Source organism: Symphalangus syndactylus, chromosome 10 (genome assembly GCF_028878055.3).
Source record: "Symphalangus syndactylus isolate Jambi chromosome 10, NHGRI_mSymSyn1-v2.1_pri, whole genome shotgun sequence".
Lineage (NCBI taxonomy): Eukaryota > Metazoa > Chordata > Mammalia > Primates > Hylobatidae > Symphalangus > Symphalangus syndactylus.
In genome coordinates, this window is record NC_072432.2 from 27005574 (window position 1) to 27023049 (window position 17476).

At 38.9% G+C, this 17476-nt stretch overlaps 1 protein-coding gene and 1 non-coding gene across 15 annotated transcripts in view; one reads left to right on the forward strand and one right to left on the reverse strand.

The window, feature by feature from the left end:
* MLLT10 (MLLT10 histone lysine methyltransferase DOT1L cofactor) overlaps positions 1–17476 on the forward strand; it is a 217638-nt gene that overhangs the window by 116918 nt on the left and 83244 nt on the right. For all 14 annotated transcript variants that reach the window (XM_055296724.2, XM_055296726.2, XM_055296716.2 and 11 more), the window contains one exon: positions 6224–6319. In XM_055296724.2, coding sequence (XP_055152699.1) covers positions 6224–6319 — 96 coding nt within the window. Of the gene's footprint in view, positions 1–6223; positions 6320–17476 lie in introns of those variants that run through there.
* Positions 16855–16961, reverse strand: LOC129492361 (U6 spliceosomal RNA). Its single transcript, XR_008660823.1, has one exon. It is a non-coding gene; the product is annotated as a U6 spliceosomal RNA (small nuclear RNA).

Consider the following 17476-nt stretch of genomic DNA (forward strand, 5'->3'; position numbering starts at 1 on the left):
AAGATCCATGTTTACTTAAAATTGGTTTGTTTTATATTTGTAATGGTATTTTGTGTTATTTGAATATAGGCACTCTTACTAGAAATTTATTCTATTTCAGTGTAAAGAATTGAGTCATATTAAAATAACTCATGTTCTTTTTCTTATGTTATGGCTAAATATTAATTTCTAGTATTGGGCTTTCTGATGAATTTGTCTTGATGATTAGTGATAATGAAATTCTTATATGTTAGCAAATCTTTTTAATAGTTTAGAGTTTTCCTGAGAGGTAACTTCAAGCTCAGTATTGCATTCTTTGTAGAATTCACTTTCTAATTTGCCCCAGACATTTCTGTCTATGGTTCACAGATTACATACGTACTCTTCAAAACTCTGAATTCCTCTTGGCCTTAAGATATGAACTTAGAAGTATTATATCTTCACTTCTCCTTTAAATAGTCCTATACCTGTTCTAGTTTGAAAACTGAAACATTGGACCTGTCTCGGTTGTTTGTCTTGCCCTAAACTTCAGTTAAAAACTCCTGCATAGGCTGGATGTGGTGGCTCACGCCTGTAATCCCAGCACTTTTGGGAGGCCGAGGCAGGCAGATCACTTGAGGTCAGGAGTTTGAGACCAGCCTGGCCAACATGATGAAATCCCGTCTCTACTAAAAATACAAAAGTTAGCCAGGCATGGTGGTACAGACCTGTAATCCCAGCTGCGTGGATGGCTGTAGGCGTGATAATTGCTTGAACCTGGGAGGCGGAGGTTGCAGTAAGTTGAGATCACACCACTGCACTACAGCCTGGCAACAGAGTGAGACTCTGTCCCAAAAAAGAAAACAAAAACCAAAAAACCCCTCTCCTGTATAACTGTCTTTAGCTTCTTTACGGGGAAAGCAGTTCATTCTGGAACTAAACTCAGTTTAACATTTAGGTTCATTACAGAGAGCAAATGCTGCGGCATTGATTTCCGTGAAACTATTTGGTAATCTTATTATTATAAACTTTTCTCTCCCTTTTGTTTCTGTCCTTTCTTTTTTTCCCCTCGCTCTTGATTTTCATCGTGGGTACCTTACCTACTTTTTTAAATTTTGAGAACTTTTTTTTTTAGGTTTTGGTTATGTTTTTTGGCGGGGGTAGATAAGAGTCTACCTTGTGCTTGTTTAAGCCATACCTTTCTGTAAAAAAAAAATAGAATTTTTCTCACAGGGCTATTTTAAGGATTGAGATATCATGTGTATTTATAAAATACAAACTTTTACAGTTCTGATTTTGTATTGCTAATTATACATACTGATTCAACTGAGAGTGACGTTGGCTGTCTTGACCTAACAAGCAGTGAAGATAATACTTGTAAGTTCATATCTTCAGGCCAAGGGGAATTCACAGTTTTGAAGAGTACATATGTAATCTGTGAACTACAGACAAAGCTCATCTATAAACAGTTTTCCGAAATCTCTGACTATTCCTTTTTTTTTTTTTTTTTTTTTTGAAATGGAGTCTCACTCTGTCTCCCAGGCTGGAGTGCAGTGGCGTGATCTGGGCTCACTGCAAGCTCCGCCTCCCGAGTTGATGCCATTCTCCTGCCTCAGCCTCCTGAGTAGCTGGGACGACAGGCGCCCACCACCACGCCCGGCTAATCTTTTGTATTTTTAGTAGAGACGGGGTTTCACCTTTTTAGCCAGGATGGTCTCGATCTCCTGACCTCGTGATCTGCCCACCTTGGCCTCCCAAAGTGCTGGGATTACAGGCATGAGCCACTGCACCTGGCCATCTGTGACTTATTTTAATGGCCATTATATGCTTGCATAATCATTTTTTTCAAGCACACCTCTGTTGTTAGACAAGTTGTTTTCATTTTCCCCGCTTTGGAAATAGAAGTATGATAAACTGTATTTAAATCTTTGTACACCTTGCTAGATGTGAAATTACTAGGTCACATGGTATGAGTATTTTTATAGTTTCTAACTCTTGTTTTAAAAATTGTCAGCTTGGCTCAGTAGTGTGTGCCAATAGTCCCAGATATTTGGGAGGCTAAGGCAGAAGGATCCTTTGAGCCCAGGACTTCAAGGCCAGCCTGGGGAAAATAGCAAGACCCAGTCTCTTTAAGAACAAAAATAAGTGTTCTTTATATGTTCACATTTTCTCTAGTAATGTATGCAAGTGCTCATTTCCCTAGGCAGTATTAGATCTTGTCATTAAAAACAAAACCCAACAACTTTGGTCACTATATAGGAGAAAAATACTACCTTTAGTTGTTTTAATACTTGAGTTGCATGTTTCTGTTGCTGTTTACTGGCTTTTTTTTTTTTTGGAATTGCCCAGTCGTGTCCAATGACATATGTATTTTCTTATTTATTAAAAAATTTAAAGAGAATTAAAATACAGAATTTTTAATTTTACCGTTTTCCTAGTTTGGTTTTTGTTTTTTAATTTGTATAGCTAAGTCTATGTTTTCCCTTTCTGTTTTTTTTTTTTATTTTTTGGGGGGAGTTAGAAAAGTCTTTCCTTCCTTAAAGTCAAATACTTTAAAAATACTTTCTAGCTGCCTTTGATGTTATTTTAATTTTTACTTAACCCTTTAACCCATCGGGATTTTGTTTTATTTTGTCTAAGATATTTTCCCCTAAATTATTAACCAGTTCTAATACCATTATTAAGTAATTTTAGTCTTTGCCTTCTGGTTTGGAACCTCCTGTTTATCATACACTAAATTTTCATGTATAATTGACTCTTTTCCTGGGTTTTCCCTTTGTTAATCTGTTTAAATCAACATATCTTTTTAGTGACAGTCATTAGACTTCTTTGATTCGCATTTGATGGGCTGTTCATATGGATATAAGCCATGCACAGTGTGTTCCAATGAACACTTGCAATGCTCATTGCAGGATACATTTCTTGATGTATCACAGAAGACCAGAGTTCTTTATTGTTCCATGATTTGCTTTGTATGATTTTTTTACGTCTCTATATTGTATATTTTCGCACAGGCACATGTGTATTTTTTACCTTTTACTCTCATTTGTTTTGCAAGTTGTTAGGGTTTGTTTGTTTACTTTTTTGTTATTCAGGATCGTTCACTATTAAATTATCTCAGCTCTTATAACCTTGAAGAACAAAGCCCAGAATGGGAAGTAGAATATATAGAGTAAAGGAGGATAGAAAGGTCTTAATTATCTTTATAGGGAGAAAAACATTGATATAACACTTAAAGACCAGGATCATTTGAATTTCTTAGACTAGAATGTATAAATTTGTTATTTTGGTGTGTGTAGTTGCCCATTTTCATACTGCTATGAAGAAATATGCGAGACTGGGTAATTTTATAGAAAAAGAGGTTTAATGGTCTCACAGTTGCACATGGCTAGGGAGGCCTCACAATTATGGCAGAAGGCGAAGGAGGAGTAAAGGCAAGTCTTATGTGGCGGCAGGCAGGAGACAATGTGCAGGGAACTACCCTTTATAAAACCATCAGCTCTTATGAGATTTATTCACTATCATGAGAACAGCACAGGAAAAACCCACCGCTGTGATTCAATTATTACCAGGTCCCTCCCATGACACTTGGGGATTATGGGATCTACAATTCAAGATGAGATTTGGGTGAAGACACAGCCAAACCATATCAATGTATTAACATACAAAAATCCTAATATTGTTACTTTTGTTTTTTTAAACAAATGGGGTCTCACTCTGTCACCCAGGTTGGAGTGCAGTGGTATGATCACAGTTCACTGCAGCCTCAACCTTCCAGGCTCAAGCAGTCCTCCCGCCTTGGCCCTCCTAGTAGCTGGGACCACAGGTTTACGCCACCACACCTGGCTAATTTTTTATTTTTTTGTAGAGACGGGGTCTCCTATGTTTCCCAGGCTGGTCTTGAACTCCTTGGCTTAAGTGATCCTCCTGTCTTGGCTTCCCAAAGTGCCGGGATTACAGGTGTGAGCCGCTGTGCCTGGCCTGTATTGTTATTTTTAGTTTGTGCTTTCTTTAGCTCCCATGATCCAATTGTGTATTCTAGTCTGGTTTCAGTTACACTGTTGCTTTAAACCACTCCACGACTTTTAGTGGCTTATTAACTAGTGGGCTCAGCAGGGTTGATTTATCTTTCTTCCATGTGGTATCAGCTGGATTTACTCATAAGGATTCATTAAGCTGGTGGCTAGCTAGGTGGTCAGTGTTGGTCTTATTCACATGTCTGGCCCCAGGCGCTGCTGGCTATAGGCTAGAGTACCTCAATTCACCATGTGATGTCATTCTCCATTTGTCCTCTCTATGAGGAGAGTGTGGAATGATTTTTTACATGGTGGCTGATAACTGAGGTGGCAGAGGTGGAAGCCATGAAGACTTTTTAAACCTCCAGGTTCCTGAGCTTATACACCATCACTTCTGCCACATCCTGTTGAGTAACGCAAGTCATAAGATTAACCCAGGTTCAAGGGAGTGGAGAAGAGGATGTCTTAGGATGAGAAGAGCAGTGATAAGCCATTGTAGAGAATATGGCATGATTCTTTGGGGAGTCATTATCTGCCACAATCAAAATAACTTTAGGGTAAAAATGTTTCCTAAAAAGCCTGAATTAGAAGCATTATTGGGTGGGAAGATAGCTTGTGCCAGGAGTTCGAGAACACTCTGGGCAACATAGTGAGACCCCTGTCTCTACAAAAAGTAAAATAAAAAATTAGCCTGTAGCCAGGCCTTGGTGGCATGTGCCTGTAGTCCCAGCTACTTGGGAGGCTGAGGCTGCAGCGAGCCGAAATCACACCACTGCACTCTCAAAAATAAAAAAAATACATATTAAATAAAGCCTTGTGTGGTGGCATGTGCCTATAGTCCTGACTACTTGGGAGGCTGAGGTGAGAGGATTGCTTGAGCCTAGGAGGTTGAGGCTGTAGTGAGCTGTGATCGTACCACTGCACTCCAGCTTGAGTGACAGAGCGAGGCCCTGTTTCAAAAAGAAGAGTATTATTGTGTTAATTTACCTTTACTGTTGCTAAAGTACTAACAATGCAGCCTGAAAATATCTTAACGTACTTAGATCAGGAATTAAAAGCAAAAAAAAATTGCAGTATTTTGGGGGTATTAGAGTAAAACATCTATCTTTAATTTGTATGCATTGTGTTCTGCTTGTATGTAAACCTTTTTAGGATGACAGTGATACCAGTCTTTCATGACTTGAAAAGATTAAGGGCCCTCGATGGTCTGATTTAAGCTTCATGAGAAATAAACCAATTCAACAAACTCCTTAAATAGTAAATTTCACACCCAATACTGTTTCGTAATGTAGTGATTCAAACAACAGAACATTTTGGTTAAAATTATCTGACATTAAGTTGGACTTCCAATATGTAATTAATTTTTTATTTTATTGAATTCCTTTTTATATTTAGCTCATCAGTTTTAGCACTTTATAGCACACCCTAACTTTATCTAAATTTTTTTGTTAGAGATGACTAATTCATCTATTTTTTTGAGTAAACCCAGGAAATAATTTTTTGCTGGAGTTTCTGTGCCTCTAGTTTCTGGAGAAATTCTCATGCATGGTAGAGGAAAATCTGGTACTGTTCAGATGTGAAGTGCTATGTATACTTTAAAGTACTATTTCAAAATGTTCACAAAAGTATTTGGTGGTGTTTTTTGTTTCTTTTGTTGTTGTTGTTGAGACGGAGTCTCACACTGTTGCCCAGGCTCGGGTGCAGTGGCACGATCTTGGCTCACCACAACCTCCGCCTCCTGGGTTCAAGCAATTCTCCTGCCTCAGCATCCTGAGTAGCTGGGATTACAGGCGTGCACCACCATGCCCGGCTAATTTTTGTATTTTTAGTAGAGATGGGGTTTCACCGTGTTGGTCAGGCTGATCTCAAACTCTTGGCCTTGTGTTCCGCCCGCTTCAGCTTCCCAAAGTGCTGGGATTACAGGTGTGAGCCACTATGCCCGGCCGTATTTGGTGTTTTTAAGGAGAAAAAGTGTGTATTTTGCTGAATGTAAATGTAGCAAATAATTACAGACTTCAGTTATTTATTAGTATTACTTTAGACTTATCAAGAATAAAAAAACTGAACTTACTTAAAAAGAAACTCACACTAGTATTACTTGTTTATGAAACAACACGATGATCAGAGGAAGTGATTTTTGACAGAAGTATTTGTTAATATTTTAAATTACTAGTTATAAAAAAATCTCTATTGCATATATGGGGTTATAGTTCAAATTTAAATTGGATTTTACTTATATTCGTTTTTAGAAATATAAAGAGAAGGACAAACACAAACAAAAACACAAGAAGCAGCCAGAACCATCACCTGCATTGGTTCCATCCTTGACTGTTACTACAGAAAAAGTAAGTTTTAAGTATCATATTTTGTTTTATGTAATAAGTAGTTATTATGCTGATTTTCACCTCTAAAAACTGTTTTCATTCCCTAACTTTTCCCAGCTTTTCAACCACATATCAGGCACTTAGAATTCTCATTTCTTTCTTTTTTTTTCCTTTTCTTTTGTTCTTTTTTGTTCTTTTCTTTTTTTTTTTTTGAGAGGGAGTTTCGCTCTTATTGCCCAGGCTGGAGTGCAGTGGCGTGATCTCGGCTCACTGCAACCTCCGCCTCCCGGGTTCAACTGATTCTCCTGCCTCAGTCTCCCGAGTAGCTGGGATTACAGGCGCCTGCCACCATGCCTGGCTGATTTTTTGTATTTTTAGTAGAGACGGGATTTTGCCATGTTGGGCAGGCTCATCTCAAACTCCTGACCTCAGATGATCCGCCTGCCTCGGCACTCCCAAAGTGCTGGTATTATAGGTGTGCGCCCCACCTAGAATTCTCATTTCTTTTCTTTTCTTTTTTCTTTTTTTGAGACGGAGTCTTGCTCTGTTACCCAGGCTGTAGTGCCGTGGCACAATCTCAGCTCACTGCAACCTCCACTTACCTGGTTCAAGTGATTCTCCTGCCTCAGACTCCCGAGTAGCTGGGACTACAGGCACATGCCACTGCGCCTGGACAATTTTTTGTATCTTTAGTAGAGACGGGGTTTCACTGTGTTAGCCAGGATGGTCTCGATATCCTGACCTTGTGATCCGCCCACCTCACCCTCCCAAAGTGCTGGGATTACAGGCGAGAGCCACCTCTCCTGGCCTGAATTCTCATTTCTTACCTTATTCTACTGTTTATTCTGTGCTTGTCTCCAAAGCCTGTTGTTAAGTAAGGATAACAAGTGGGAACCATCATTGAGACAGAGAATTTTGGCTGTGGGTGGACTTCATTCACCTGAGATTTTGAATTCTAGCCTCGCCACTTACTGATTGAGTGTTTAGGTTAATTAACCTTGGTTAACTCAATTATATCATTTCTAAAGTGGGGGAAATTATTAGTGAAATTGAATGACAGAATACATGTAAAGCAATTAGAACAGTATTTGGTTCATAGTGAGAATTAGTAAATATTATTATTGGGATTATTATCTTGTGGTTAATATGAAAACAGAGGGAGACTGGGACAGAATAAGTAAGTCGGGAAATGCAGTAGGAGATGAGTCTAGGGTGAGGGGCCCATTATGCAAAGCTGTATAAACCTGTTTAAGGACTTTGTGTTTAGTTTGATCGAAAAGTGAACTATTGGAGGTTTCTGAATTGAGATGTAACGTGGTCTGACGTAGGTTTTGAAAGGACCTCCTCTGGCTGCTTTGTTTTGGACAGGCTGTGGAAAGTCAGAATGGAAGCAGGGAGGCCATTAGCAAGGTATGCAGTCATCCAGAGAGAGATGGTGGTAACAATAGAGATAGTGATAGGTCATCAGATTCTGAATACGTACAAAGCCCACCTGACTTTCTTACAGATAAGTTAGAGGCATATGAGAAAGAGAGGATCCATGGATGATTCCAAAGATTTTGGGTCAGATCACTAGAAGGTATAGAGTCACTGTTAACAAAGAGGGGAAAGACTGTGGGCATAGCAGGTTGAGGTGAAAGAAAGGAATTCAGTTTGGGATGTGGTTTTAGTTTTCTATTGCAGATGAAATTACTACAATATGCCAATTTAAAACAACATAAGTTTACTAGTCGTCGTTCTGTAGGCCAGAAGTCTGGGTGGACTCAGCTGTTTCCTCTAATTAGGGTCTCTCAAGGCCAAAATCAAGGTGTTCCATGGTCTGGGTTCTTATCTGAAAGAATCTGTTTCTACTGTTGGTCAGGTTATTGGCAGAATGAATCTGCTTATATGCTTGGTCAGGTTATTGGCAAAATTTGGTTCCTTGTGATTGATTGTAGGACTGAGGTGCCCATTTCTTTGCTGCCTGTCAGGTGGGGGTCAGCCCTTGGCTTCTAGAGCCTCTTTTTGTTTCCTTGTGCCATTGTCACATGATCCCCTCCATCTCATAGGTAGCAATGGCATGTTGAATTCCTCTTACACTTGGAATTTTTTTTTTTTTTGCATCTCTTTTGCTTTTAGTTGGAGAAAGTTCTCTTTTTAAGCTCATGTGATTAGATTGGGTCTACCTGAAAAGTCCAAGATAACGTCCCTATTTTAAAATCCTTAAGTTTAATTACATCTGCAAAGCCCCTTTTGCCATGTAATATAACATATTCACAGGTTTCAGGGATTAGAATGTGGACATCTTGGTTGAGGGGTGCTACCCTGCCTACCACAGATATGTTGGGGTTGAGATATATCTATTAATATTAGACATCCAAGTAGATATGCTGACTAGCCAGTTGGATACCTAGTCTGGTATTCAGAAAAGAGGTCTCAACTTTGGATATTAAATGTAGGAATTATATGCATATGGAGTTCTTTGAAGCCCACAAGACTGTGAATGATACCACTAAGGGAGAAGTGAGTGCAGATAGAGAAATAGGCCTTAGGAGGCCCAGGACCTCCTGTGTCGAAAGGTCTGGAAGAGGAGGTACAACCAACAAAGGAGACTGAGAAGAGGCTAGAGTTTGGAAGAAAACTAACAGGATGTGGTATGCTGGAAGCCAAGTTAAAGAAAGGTGGGGATAAGTGAACTGTGTCATATATTAAGGACTAGCCCTTTTAGTCATTTGGAGGTCATTACTGACCTTGAACAGGTTTGTTTTTTTTTTTTTTTTTTTTTTTTTTTTTTTGAGACGGAGTCTCGCTCTGTCGCCCAGGCTGGACTGCAGTGGCACGATCTCGGCTCACTGCAAGCTCCGCCTCCTGGGTTTTCGCCATTCTCCTGCCTCAGCCTCCCGAGTAGCTGGGACTACAGGCGCCCGCCACCACGCCCGGCTAATTTTTTGTATTTTTAGTAGAGACGGGGTTTCACCGTGTTAGCCAGGATGGTCTCGATCTCCTGACCTCGTGATCCACCTGCCTCGGCCTCCCAAAGTGCTGGGATTACAAGCGTGAGCCACCGCGCCCGGCCGACCTTGAACAGTTTTAAATACCGATTGAGGCAAAAGCCTGATTGGAATGCTTTATAGAGAGAATGGGGGAGAAAAGTCAGCAGTGTGTGCAAATCAAGAGCTTTGCTATGAAGAGGAACAGAAGAATAGGTTAGGGAAGTGGAGATAATGAAGGGTATTTTTAAAATAAGATAAATAATGGGATGTTAGGTACACTAATAGGAATGATTCAGTAGAGAGGAGGAATAATGAAATGATAGAAATACAGGAATATTGCTACAGTGATGTCCCCTAGAATATGCGAAGGGATGGGATTTGGGGGAAAATATCTTGTGATAAATCCAGAGGTTTTTCGGTAAAGTAAGAAGCAATGCTTTTAGTTGTGATGATTTGAGGAATATTAGAGATTTGAGCGAAGAAAAAAAGGCATGAGATAGTTAACTATAATAATGCAAAAGAAAATTACCACGATGTTTACTATGATTTCTGGGTAGTCACAATGTTCCACGTGAGGTTCATGGTCAAGACTAAAGGTGAGGCAGATTTACACAGCTTTTTGTTTTTCTCTATTCTTGTCCATCTCTGTGGATTTGGGCACAGAGTAGGGTTTACCATCTGAATATAGCAAATGAGTGAGAGTAAATGCCAGGGGGGTTATAATGATGAATCATTATATTTAAACCCAGTGGGTAGGGAAATGAGGACAATAGATGAGGGATAGTATATACTGGTTAATGGTTTCTGGTGAAATTAAAGGATTGTTGAAGGCTGCACATGGTGGCTCATGCCTGTAATTTCAGTACTTTGGGAGGCTGAGGCAGGAGGATTGCTTGAGCCCAGGAGTTTGAGACCAGCCTGGGCAACTCAGTAAGACCTCAAAGATTGTTGGAGTAGTAAACAGTGAATTAGAAATATGAAGTGATATTTAAGAGTAGGATATATGAAATGGAGATTATTGAGGGTTTGAGATTATTTAATCATATCAGAATCTAGGATGTAATGAGGGCATAAGGGGCTGATGTAGGGCAGAAGACAAGATCATTGGAAGAGAGGCTGTCAAGGAACGGAGAGACTGGAGGTTATAAAAGATTGTCTAGATGTATATTGAATTCTCTAAGAAGTAAAATAACAGTAGTGTTGAAGACTGACAGTAATGTAGGTCCTAAGGCAGTGGTTGGCAAACTTTTTCTGTCAGGGGCTGAATACTAAGTATTTTAGGTTTTGTAGGCCATACTGGCTCTTTTTAATACTCAGACCTTTGCTGCTGTAGAACAGAGTAGCCATAGACAATTTGTAAACAAGCGGATGTGGCAGTGTTCCAGCAAAACTTTATGGACACTAGAACTTAAATTTCATATAGTTTTCACGTGTTATGAAATAGTCTTCTTTTGATTTTTTTAAAAAGCCATTTAAACATCTTAAAATCATTCTTAGCTGTTGAGCTATACAAAAACAGGTGGATGACTAGAGGGCCTGTAGTTTGCTGTATCCTACCCTAATGATGAGACCGAATGGTTGCTAATGTCTGGTGACTTGAGATTTTTTTGCTGGAAGGTTTTAGAGAGTTGTAGAATTAACATTGAAGAATGAGGAAACCTACCTCATCTCCATACCCAGTGATACAAGAGCTGTGGGAGCAAAGTAACATTGAGATAGCTACAGAGTAAACAGTGGGTTTCAGGGTCGATCTAAGTTTTTGTTGGAACAAGAATCAGAGGAGATATTCAGAGAAAAGGATGGGATACATTGCACCTTGTTCTCAGAGCACAGTGGAAGGCTTTCGGCTGTTGAAGGAGGGGTGGCAGGTGTGGACATAATAGGGGAGGTTCACAACTGTGTAGGGATGAGGCAGGTGAGGATGGACCAGGAGTCTTTTGATGACTGACATAAAAACAGGGAGAAAGTCGTTATCAGATTGACCCTGGTAGACTTCAGGCAGATAAGATGAGGCCTTGAGTGTTTGAAGAGGTTGGGTAGAGAGGTAGTATGGGCTCCTTCTTGATCCTGATGGCTGGTGGAAGACTTCAGTCATAGGTTCCTTTCTGGGGAACGGTGTCATTTTACGTTGGTTCACCACACTCTCCTCTTGATGGAAAGATAAGGATAGGTCAGGGAAAGAAAGGCTGTTTTACCCAGAACTTTAGAGTTCTTTCTAGACTATATGGGTTTTTAAAAATTATTGATATATCGTAGTTGTACATATTTTGGAGGTACATGTAATATTTAACACATGTACACAATGCGTAGACTCCGTGGTTGATGATGGTAGAGCACACTTAAATTGAAAGTCAAGGGAACTTTAATTCACTACTGTAATTTTTAAATGTCTGTATCATGTAGTGTTTGTACATTTTTAACCTTAGTTTACCATCTCTTACTCCTTAGTAAAAAATTACATTTCATTTTTTTCTTTATTAACTTAGATTATACTGCCTTATATTTTTTAGTGCACTTTTTCTGTGACTAACCTTTAACCCTTTTGTGTATAAATGTTTTAAAGCTAGAAATTAGTAACAAGTATCTACTTCAATATTATGTTATTAATGTGTTATTACTATCACCTTTTAAATATTTTTACTAGTGTAATATTTTCACACAAATCTTTGGTAACGATAGTAGTGGACCACTGGTGATACATAAGCATTGTTCACTAAGATTGTTATCAGAGGGAGTAAAAGTGTAAGTGTCTTTTCCAGAAACCATAGCTCTTTGTTTCTATGATTGGAGGATTTCGCTTCTTAGGTAAAAGATGATTAGGTGGAACACATAGGATTCTGTGTCTGCAGGAACTTGATGTAGGGAGTCCTTTAATACGACAAAACAAGTAGAGACAGCTTATGTTTTTAGGAAAGTGTGGTTACTCCCCTGATTTCCCAAATTTATAGTCTTTCTGAGCACTTCAAACTAGTTTTGTTCTTCTCATGGTAGAAGAGGATATTGCCAAGGAAAAAAGAGGGAGATGCCAGGTGGGGTAGCTCACGCCTATAATTCCAGCACTTTGGGAGGCTGAGGTGGGTGGATCACTTGAGGCCAGGAGTTTAAGACTAGCCTGGTCAACATGATGAAACCCTGTCTCTACTAAAAATACAAAAAATTAGCTGGGCATGGTGGCATGTGCCTATAATCCCAGCTACTCAAGAGGCTGAGGCAGGAGAATTGCTTGAACCGCAGAGGCTGAGGTTGCAGTGAGCCAAGATGGTACGACTGCACTCCAGACCGGGTGACAGAGCGAGACTGTCTCAAAAAAAAAAAAAAAAAAAAAAAGAAAAAGAAAAGGGGAGAAAGTCTTCGTTCTTGACCTGATAGAGATTTGCTTGCTGTCAATGTTATTTTGGTAAAGAAATTCCTAGATGCTTATAAGCCACAGTTCTCTTTTTAAATTGACAAAATTGAACCTCAGACCTTGTTAAAAGCAATCTTTAACACATTACCTTTCATTATTATTAGAAGACTTAGTTATTTCTCAGCGTCATTATAAATAGCTCACAATTTTTAGTTGTTTGAGTTTTGAGGTAATTTAGCTTTTAAAGTACAGTTTTTGTTTGTTTTAAGGAAGGTTTTCGTGCACCAGAGATAACGTGATCAGATTTTTGTCTCTTTCTCTTTGCAACATTTTTAAAAGAGGATAAAGGAGAACCTAATTTTAAGTAAATCTTTTCAATTAGCTGTTAAATTTTGTGCTGGTTTTTTAAGACTTTCAGGAGAAAATTTTTGGTAAAATAAGTTGATTTTTATGTGTAATTTAAAAATTTTAGTGTTTCTTTAAGGATCATCCTTTAAAGAAATCTTTAGAACTTTGAAGTTATAATGAAATCCAAGTGGAGATTTAATCTTTTTTATTAAGTCACTTTATCTCTTTGTTCTTTCCTTGTATTTTTACAACACAACACAATTATATTTAAAAGTTAAGCTTTTTTAAAAAGTAAATTTAATTTTGAATGAAATACACACACATACACACAATCTTAGGACCATAAGGTATTCAAAAGTCTAATATATCATTAATATGCCTGATACATTGCACATATTTAAAATAGAAACATTGATAACATTTTGACATATGTACACATTAGTGAAACTACCACCACAATCACAGGCAAGAGTTTCCTTGTGACTTTTTAATCTCCTTCTCCCTGTCTTCACATCCCTCCCCAAGCAACTACTGATCTGCTTTTTGTCACTTTAAATTAGTTTGAATTTTCTGTAATGTTAAAAAATGGAAACATATAGTATGTATGCTTTTTCTGTCTGGCATCTTTCAGCATAATTATTTGAAGATTTTTTCTTGTTGTATGTTTTAATAGTTCATTTTTTGGCTAACTACAATTCTATGTATGGATATACTATAATTTGCTTATCCATTCAACCATTGATGGACATTCAGGTTGTTTTCAGTTTTGGGCTGTTACAAATAAAGCTACTATAAATATTGTATAAATCTTATAAGATACATGTTTTTATTTCTCTTGCATGAATACCAAGGAGTGGAATGGTTGGGCCACATGGTAGGTGTGACTCACCATGGTAGGTATGACTCACCATGGTAGGTATATGCTTTTTTTGTATGTGTGACGGAGTCTCGCTCTGTCTCCCAGGCTGAAGGGCAGTGGTGCAATCTTGGCTCACTGCAACCTCTGCCTCTTGGGTTAATGCATTCTCCTGCCTCAGCCTCCCGAGTAGCTGGGACTACAGGCGCCCGCCACCACACCCTGCTAATTTTTTTTAAAATTTTTTAGTAGAGATGAGGTTTCACCGTGTTAGCCAGGATGGTCTCAATCTCCGGACCTCGTGATCTGCCCTCCTCGGCCTCCCAAAGTGCTGGGATTACAGGCATGAGCCACCGCGCTTAGCTGATATCTTTTTATGTGCATATTTGTTATTTGTTATTTTTGGTGAAGTGTTTATTAAGATCTCCCCACCACCTGCTTTTTTTTATTGGCTTGTTTTCTTGTTACTGACTTTTGTGAGAGTATGTATTCTGGATGCAGGTTCTTTATCAGATACATATTTGCAGATATTTATCTCACTCTGTGGCTTATATTTTCATTCTTTTAATCTTTTGAAGAGCAGACTTTCTTTATGAAATTTAGTTTATGAATTTGTGTTTTCTTTTACAGGCTTTTAAAACTATTAATTCAGGAGTATATAGTCATGCAACCCAGACTGGTTAGCCAAATCTAAAATAAACTGGCTTCTTATCACAACTAATGTGTGAACATTGCAGCCCTTCTTTCCAGAATGACCATAAAAAAAGTTACTGTAGAGAAACAGAAACCTAGATTTGAGGCAAAACGTAAAAACCAAAGGAAAAATAGCAATTCAGTGGTTCGTTGGTGAAAGCAGGAAAGTTGGTGCCCTTCACTGGGCTACTTTGCTTTTCTTACTCTTGCTCTTTTTTTTTTGAGACAGAGTCTTGCCTTGGCAGGGTTGGAGTGCAGTGGTGTGATCTTGGCTCACTGCAGTCTTTGCCTCTTGGGTTCAAGGGATTCTCCTGCCTCACCCTCCCGAGTAGCTGGAATTATAGGCCACCATCACCATGACTGGCTAATTTTTGTATTTTTAGTAGAGATAAGGTTTAACCATGTTGGCCAGGCTGGTCTCGAACTCCTGAGCTCAGGTGATCCACCCGTCTTGGCCTCCCAAAGTGCTGGGATTACAGGTGAGCCACAATGCCTGGCCTTAGTCTTGCTCTTTTTGTTCTTCTTCTTCAGCCCATCGATGTTAGACCTCAATAGGTTTGAACAAACCATTTATACATTTCTTTGGAGCTTACCACAGTGCTGATCCTTGCTAATGTATAAAAATCCTGTTGAAATTTCTATGTTTATTTTGTATCCTGCCACCTTGCCTAAAATTTTTTTGAGGCAGTTTTGCTCTGTTGCCCGGGCTGGAGTGCAGTGGCTTATTGCAGCCTTGACCTCCCAGGCTCAAGCATACTGCCACCTCAGCCTCCTGATCAGCTGAGACTAGGGGTACACACCACCATGCCCATCTAATTTTTTCTTGTAATTTTTTGTAGAGATAAGTTTCGCACGTTGCCTAGGCTGGTCTTGAACTCCTGGGCTTAAGCCATTTGCCCCCCCCTTAACCCACCAAAGTGCTGGGATTACAGGTGTGAGCCACCATGCTTGGCCACTTTAATTTTTATTTCTTTGCTTACATTGGGCTTAATTGGCTCTTCTTTTTCTACTATTTTGAAGATTAAGGCCAGGCGCCGTGGCTCACGCCTGTATCCCAGCACTTTAGGAGGCTGAGGCAGATGGATCACTTGAGGTCAGGGGTTCCAGACCAGCCTGGCCAACATGGAGAAACTCTTTCTCTACTAAAAACACAAAAATTAGCTGTGCGTGTTGGGGCAGGCCTGTAGTCCCAGCTACTCGGGAGGCTGAGGCAGGAGAAGCACTTGAACCCAAGAGGCGAAGGTTGCAGTGACCCGAGATTTCACCACTGCACTCCAGCTCGGGTGACAGAGCAAGACTCCATCTAAAAAAAAAAAAAAAAACACAGCCTGGTGTGGTGGATCCCCTGAGGTCAGGAGTTCAAGACCAGCCTGGCCAACATGGTGAAGCCCCGTATCTACTAAAAATACAAAAATTAGCTGGGTGTGGTGCTGGACGCCTGTAATCCCAGCTACTCAGGAGGCTGAGGCAGGGAATTACTTGAACCTGGGAGGTGGAGGTTGCAGTGAGCCAAGATAGCGCCATTGCACTCTAGCCTGGGTGACAAGAGCAAAACTCTGTCTCAAAAAAAAAAAAATAAAAAATAATAAAAAAAAAAAGATTATTGTTCTTCTGTCTTTCTTCTTTTCTAATATATACATTCAGTGCAATAAATTCCTCTTTAAATGCTGCTTTCCCAGCATCTGACAAATTTTTATAAGTTTTATTTTCATTTAGTTCCAAATATTTTTAAATTTCTCTATATTTCTTCTTTTACTTATATGTTGTTTAGAAGTGTCTTGTTTAATCTCCATGTATTTTTGGATTTATGGCCACCTTTCTGGTATTGATTTCTGGTTTAATTTCATTGTGGTCTGAGAGAGCAAGGCACTGTTTGATTTCTATTCTTTAAAATTTGTTAAGGTGTGTTTTATGGTCTAGAATGTGGTCCACAGTTAATGTTCCATGTAAGCTGGAGAATAGAAGAATGTGTCATCTGCTGTTGTTGGACGAAGTAGTCTACAGATGTCAATTATATACAGTTGATTGATAGTGCTGTTAAGCTTAACTGTGTCCTTAACTGATTTTCTCACTAGTGTATCTGTTAATTTCTGGCTGCAGTATCAATTTCTATCAGTTTTTGCTTCATATATTTTAACTTCTTTTGTTAGTCACATACACAGTAAGGATTGTTACGTCTTTTTGAAGTGTTAACACCTTTATCTTATTTTATTACTCTCTTTGGTCCTGATAACTTTCTTTGCTCTGAGTCTGTTCTGTTCATAATTAATATAGTATTTCTGCTTTTTAAAAATTAGCATTAGCATGGTATATCTTTCTCATTTCCTTTTTATTTATTTATTTTTATATGGAACACTTCGTGAATTTGCGTGTCACCCTTGCACAGGGGCCCTACTAATCTTCTCTGTATCATTCTAATTTTTGTATGTGTGCTGCCAAAGCGAGCATGATTTCCTTTAAACTCTACATGTCTTTATATTTAAAGTAGGTTTCCTGTAGACAACATATAGTTGCTGCTTGGTTTTGGATCTGTGACAATCTTTATTTTTTAATTGGGGTATTTAGACCATTGCCATTTAAGGTGATTATTGATATAATTGGGTTAATATCTACCATATTTATTACTATTTTTCATTTTAAAATTTTTGTTACTGTTTTTGTCATTCACAGCTTTTGTGGTTTTTATTGAATATTTTATATGATTGCATTTTCTTGTCTTTTTTTTTTTTTTCACCCTCTTATCACACTTTGTTTTATTTCACTGTCTGCTTGATTGCATGTTTTCTGGGGCAAATTCAAATATCGTTCTTACACTTAGTGCCTGTGTGGGTAAGGTGTTTTCCTCTGGCTTCCTTCGTGGATTTTAATCTTGGAGCATGGAGGTGTACTTCCCATACCCCCTCCTTTTTTGCATCATCTTGCTTGGTGTCCTCTAAGTTTCTTTAATAGCTGGTTTGGCTGCT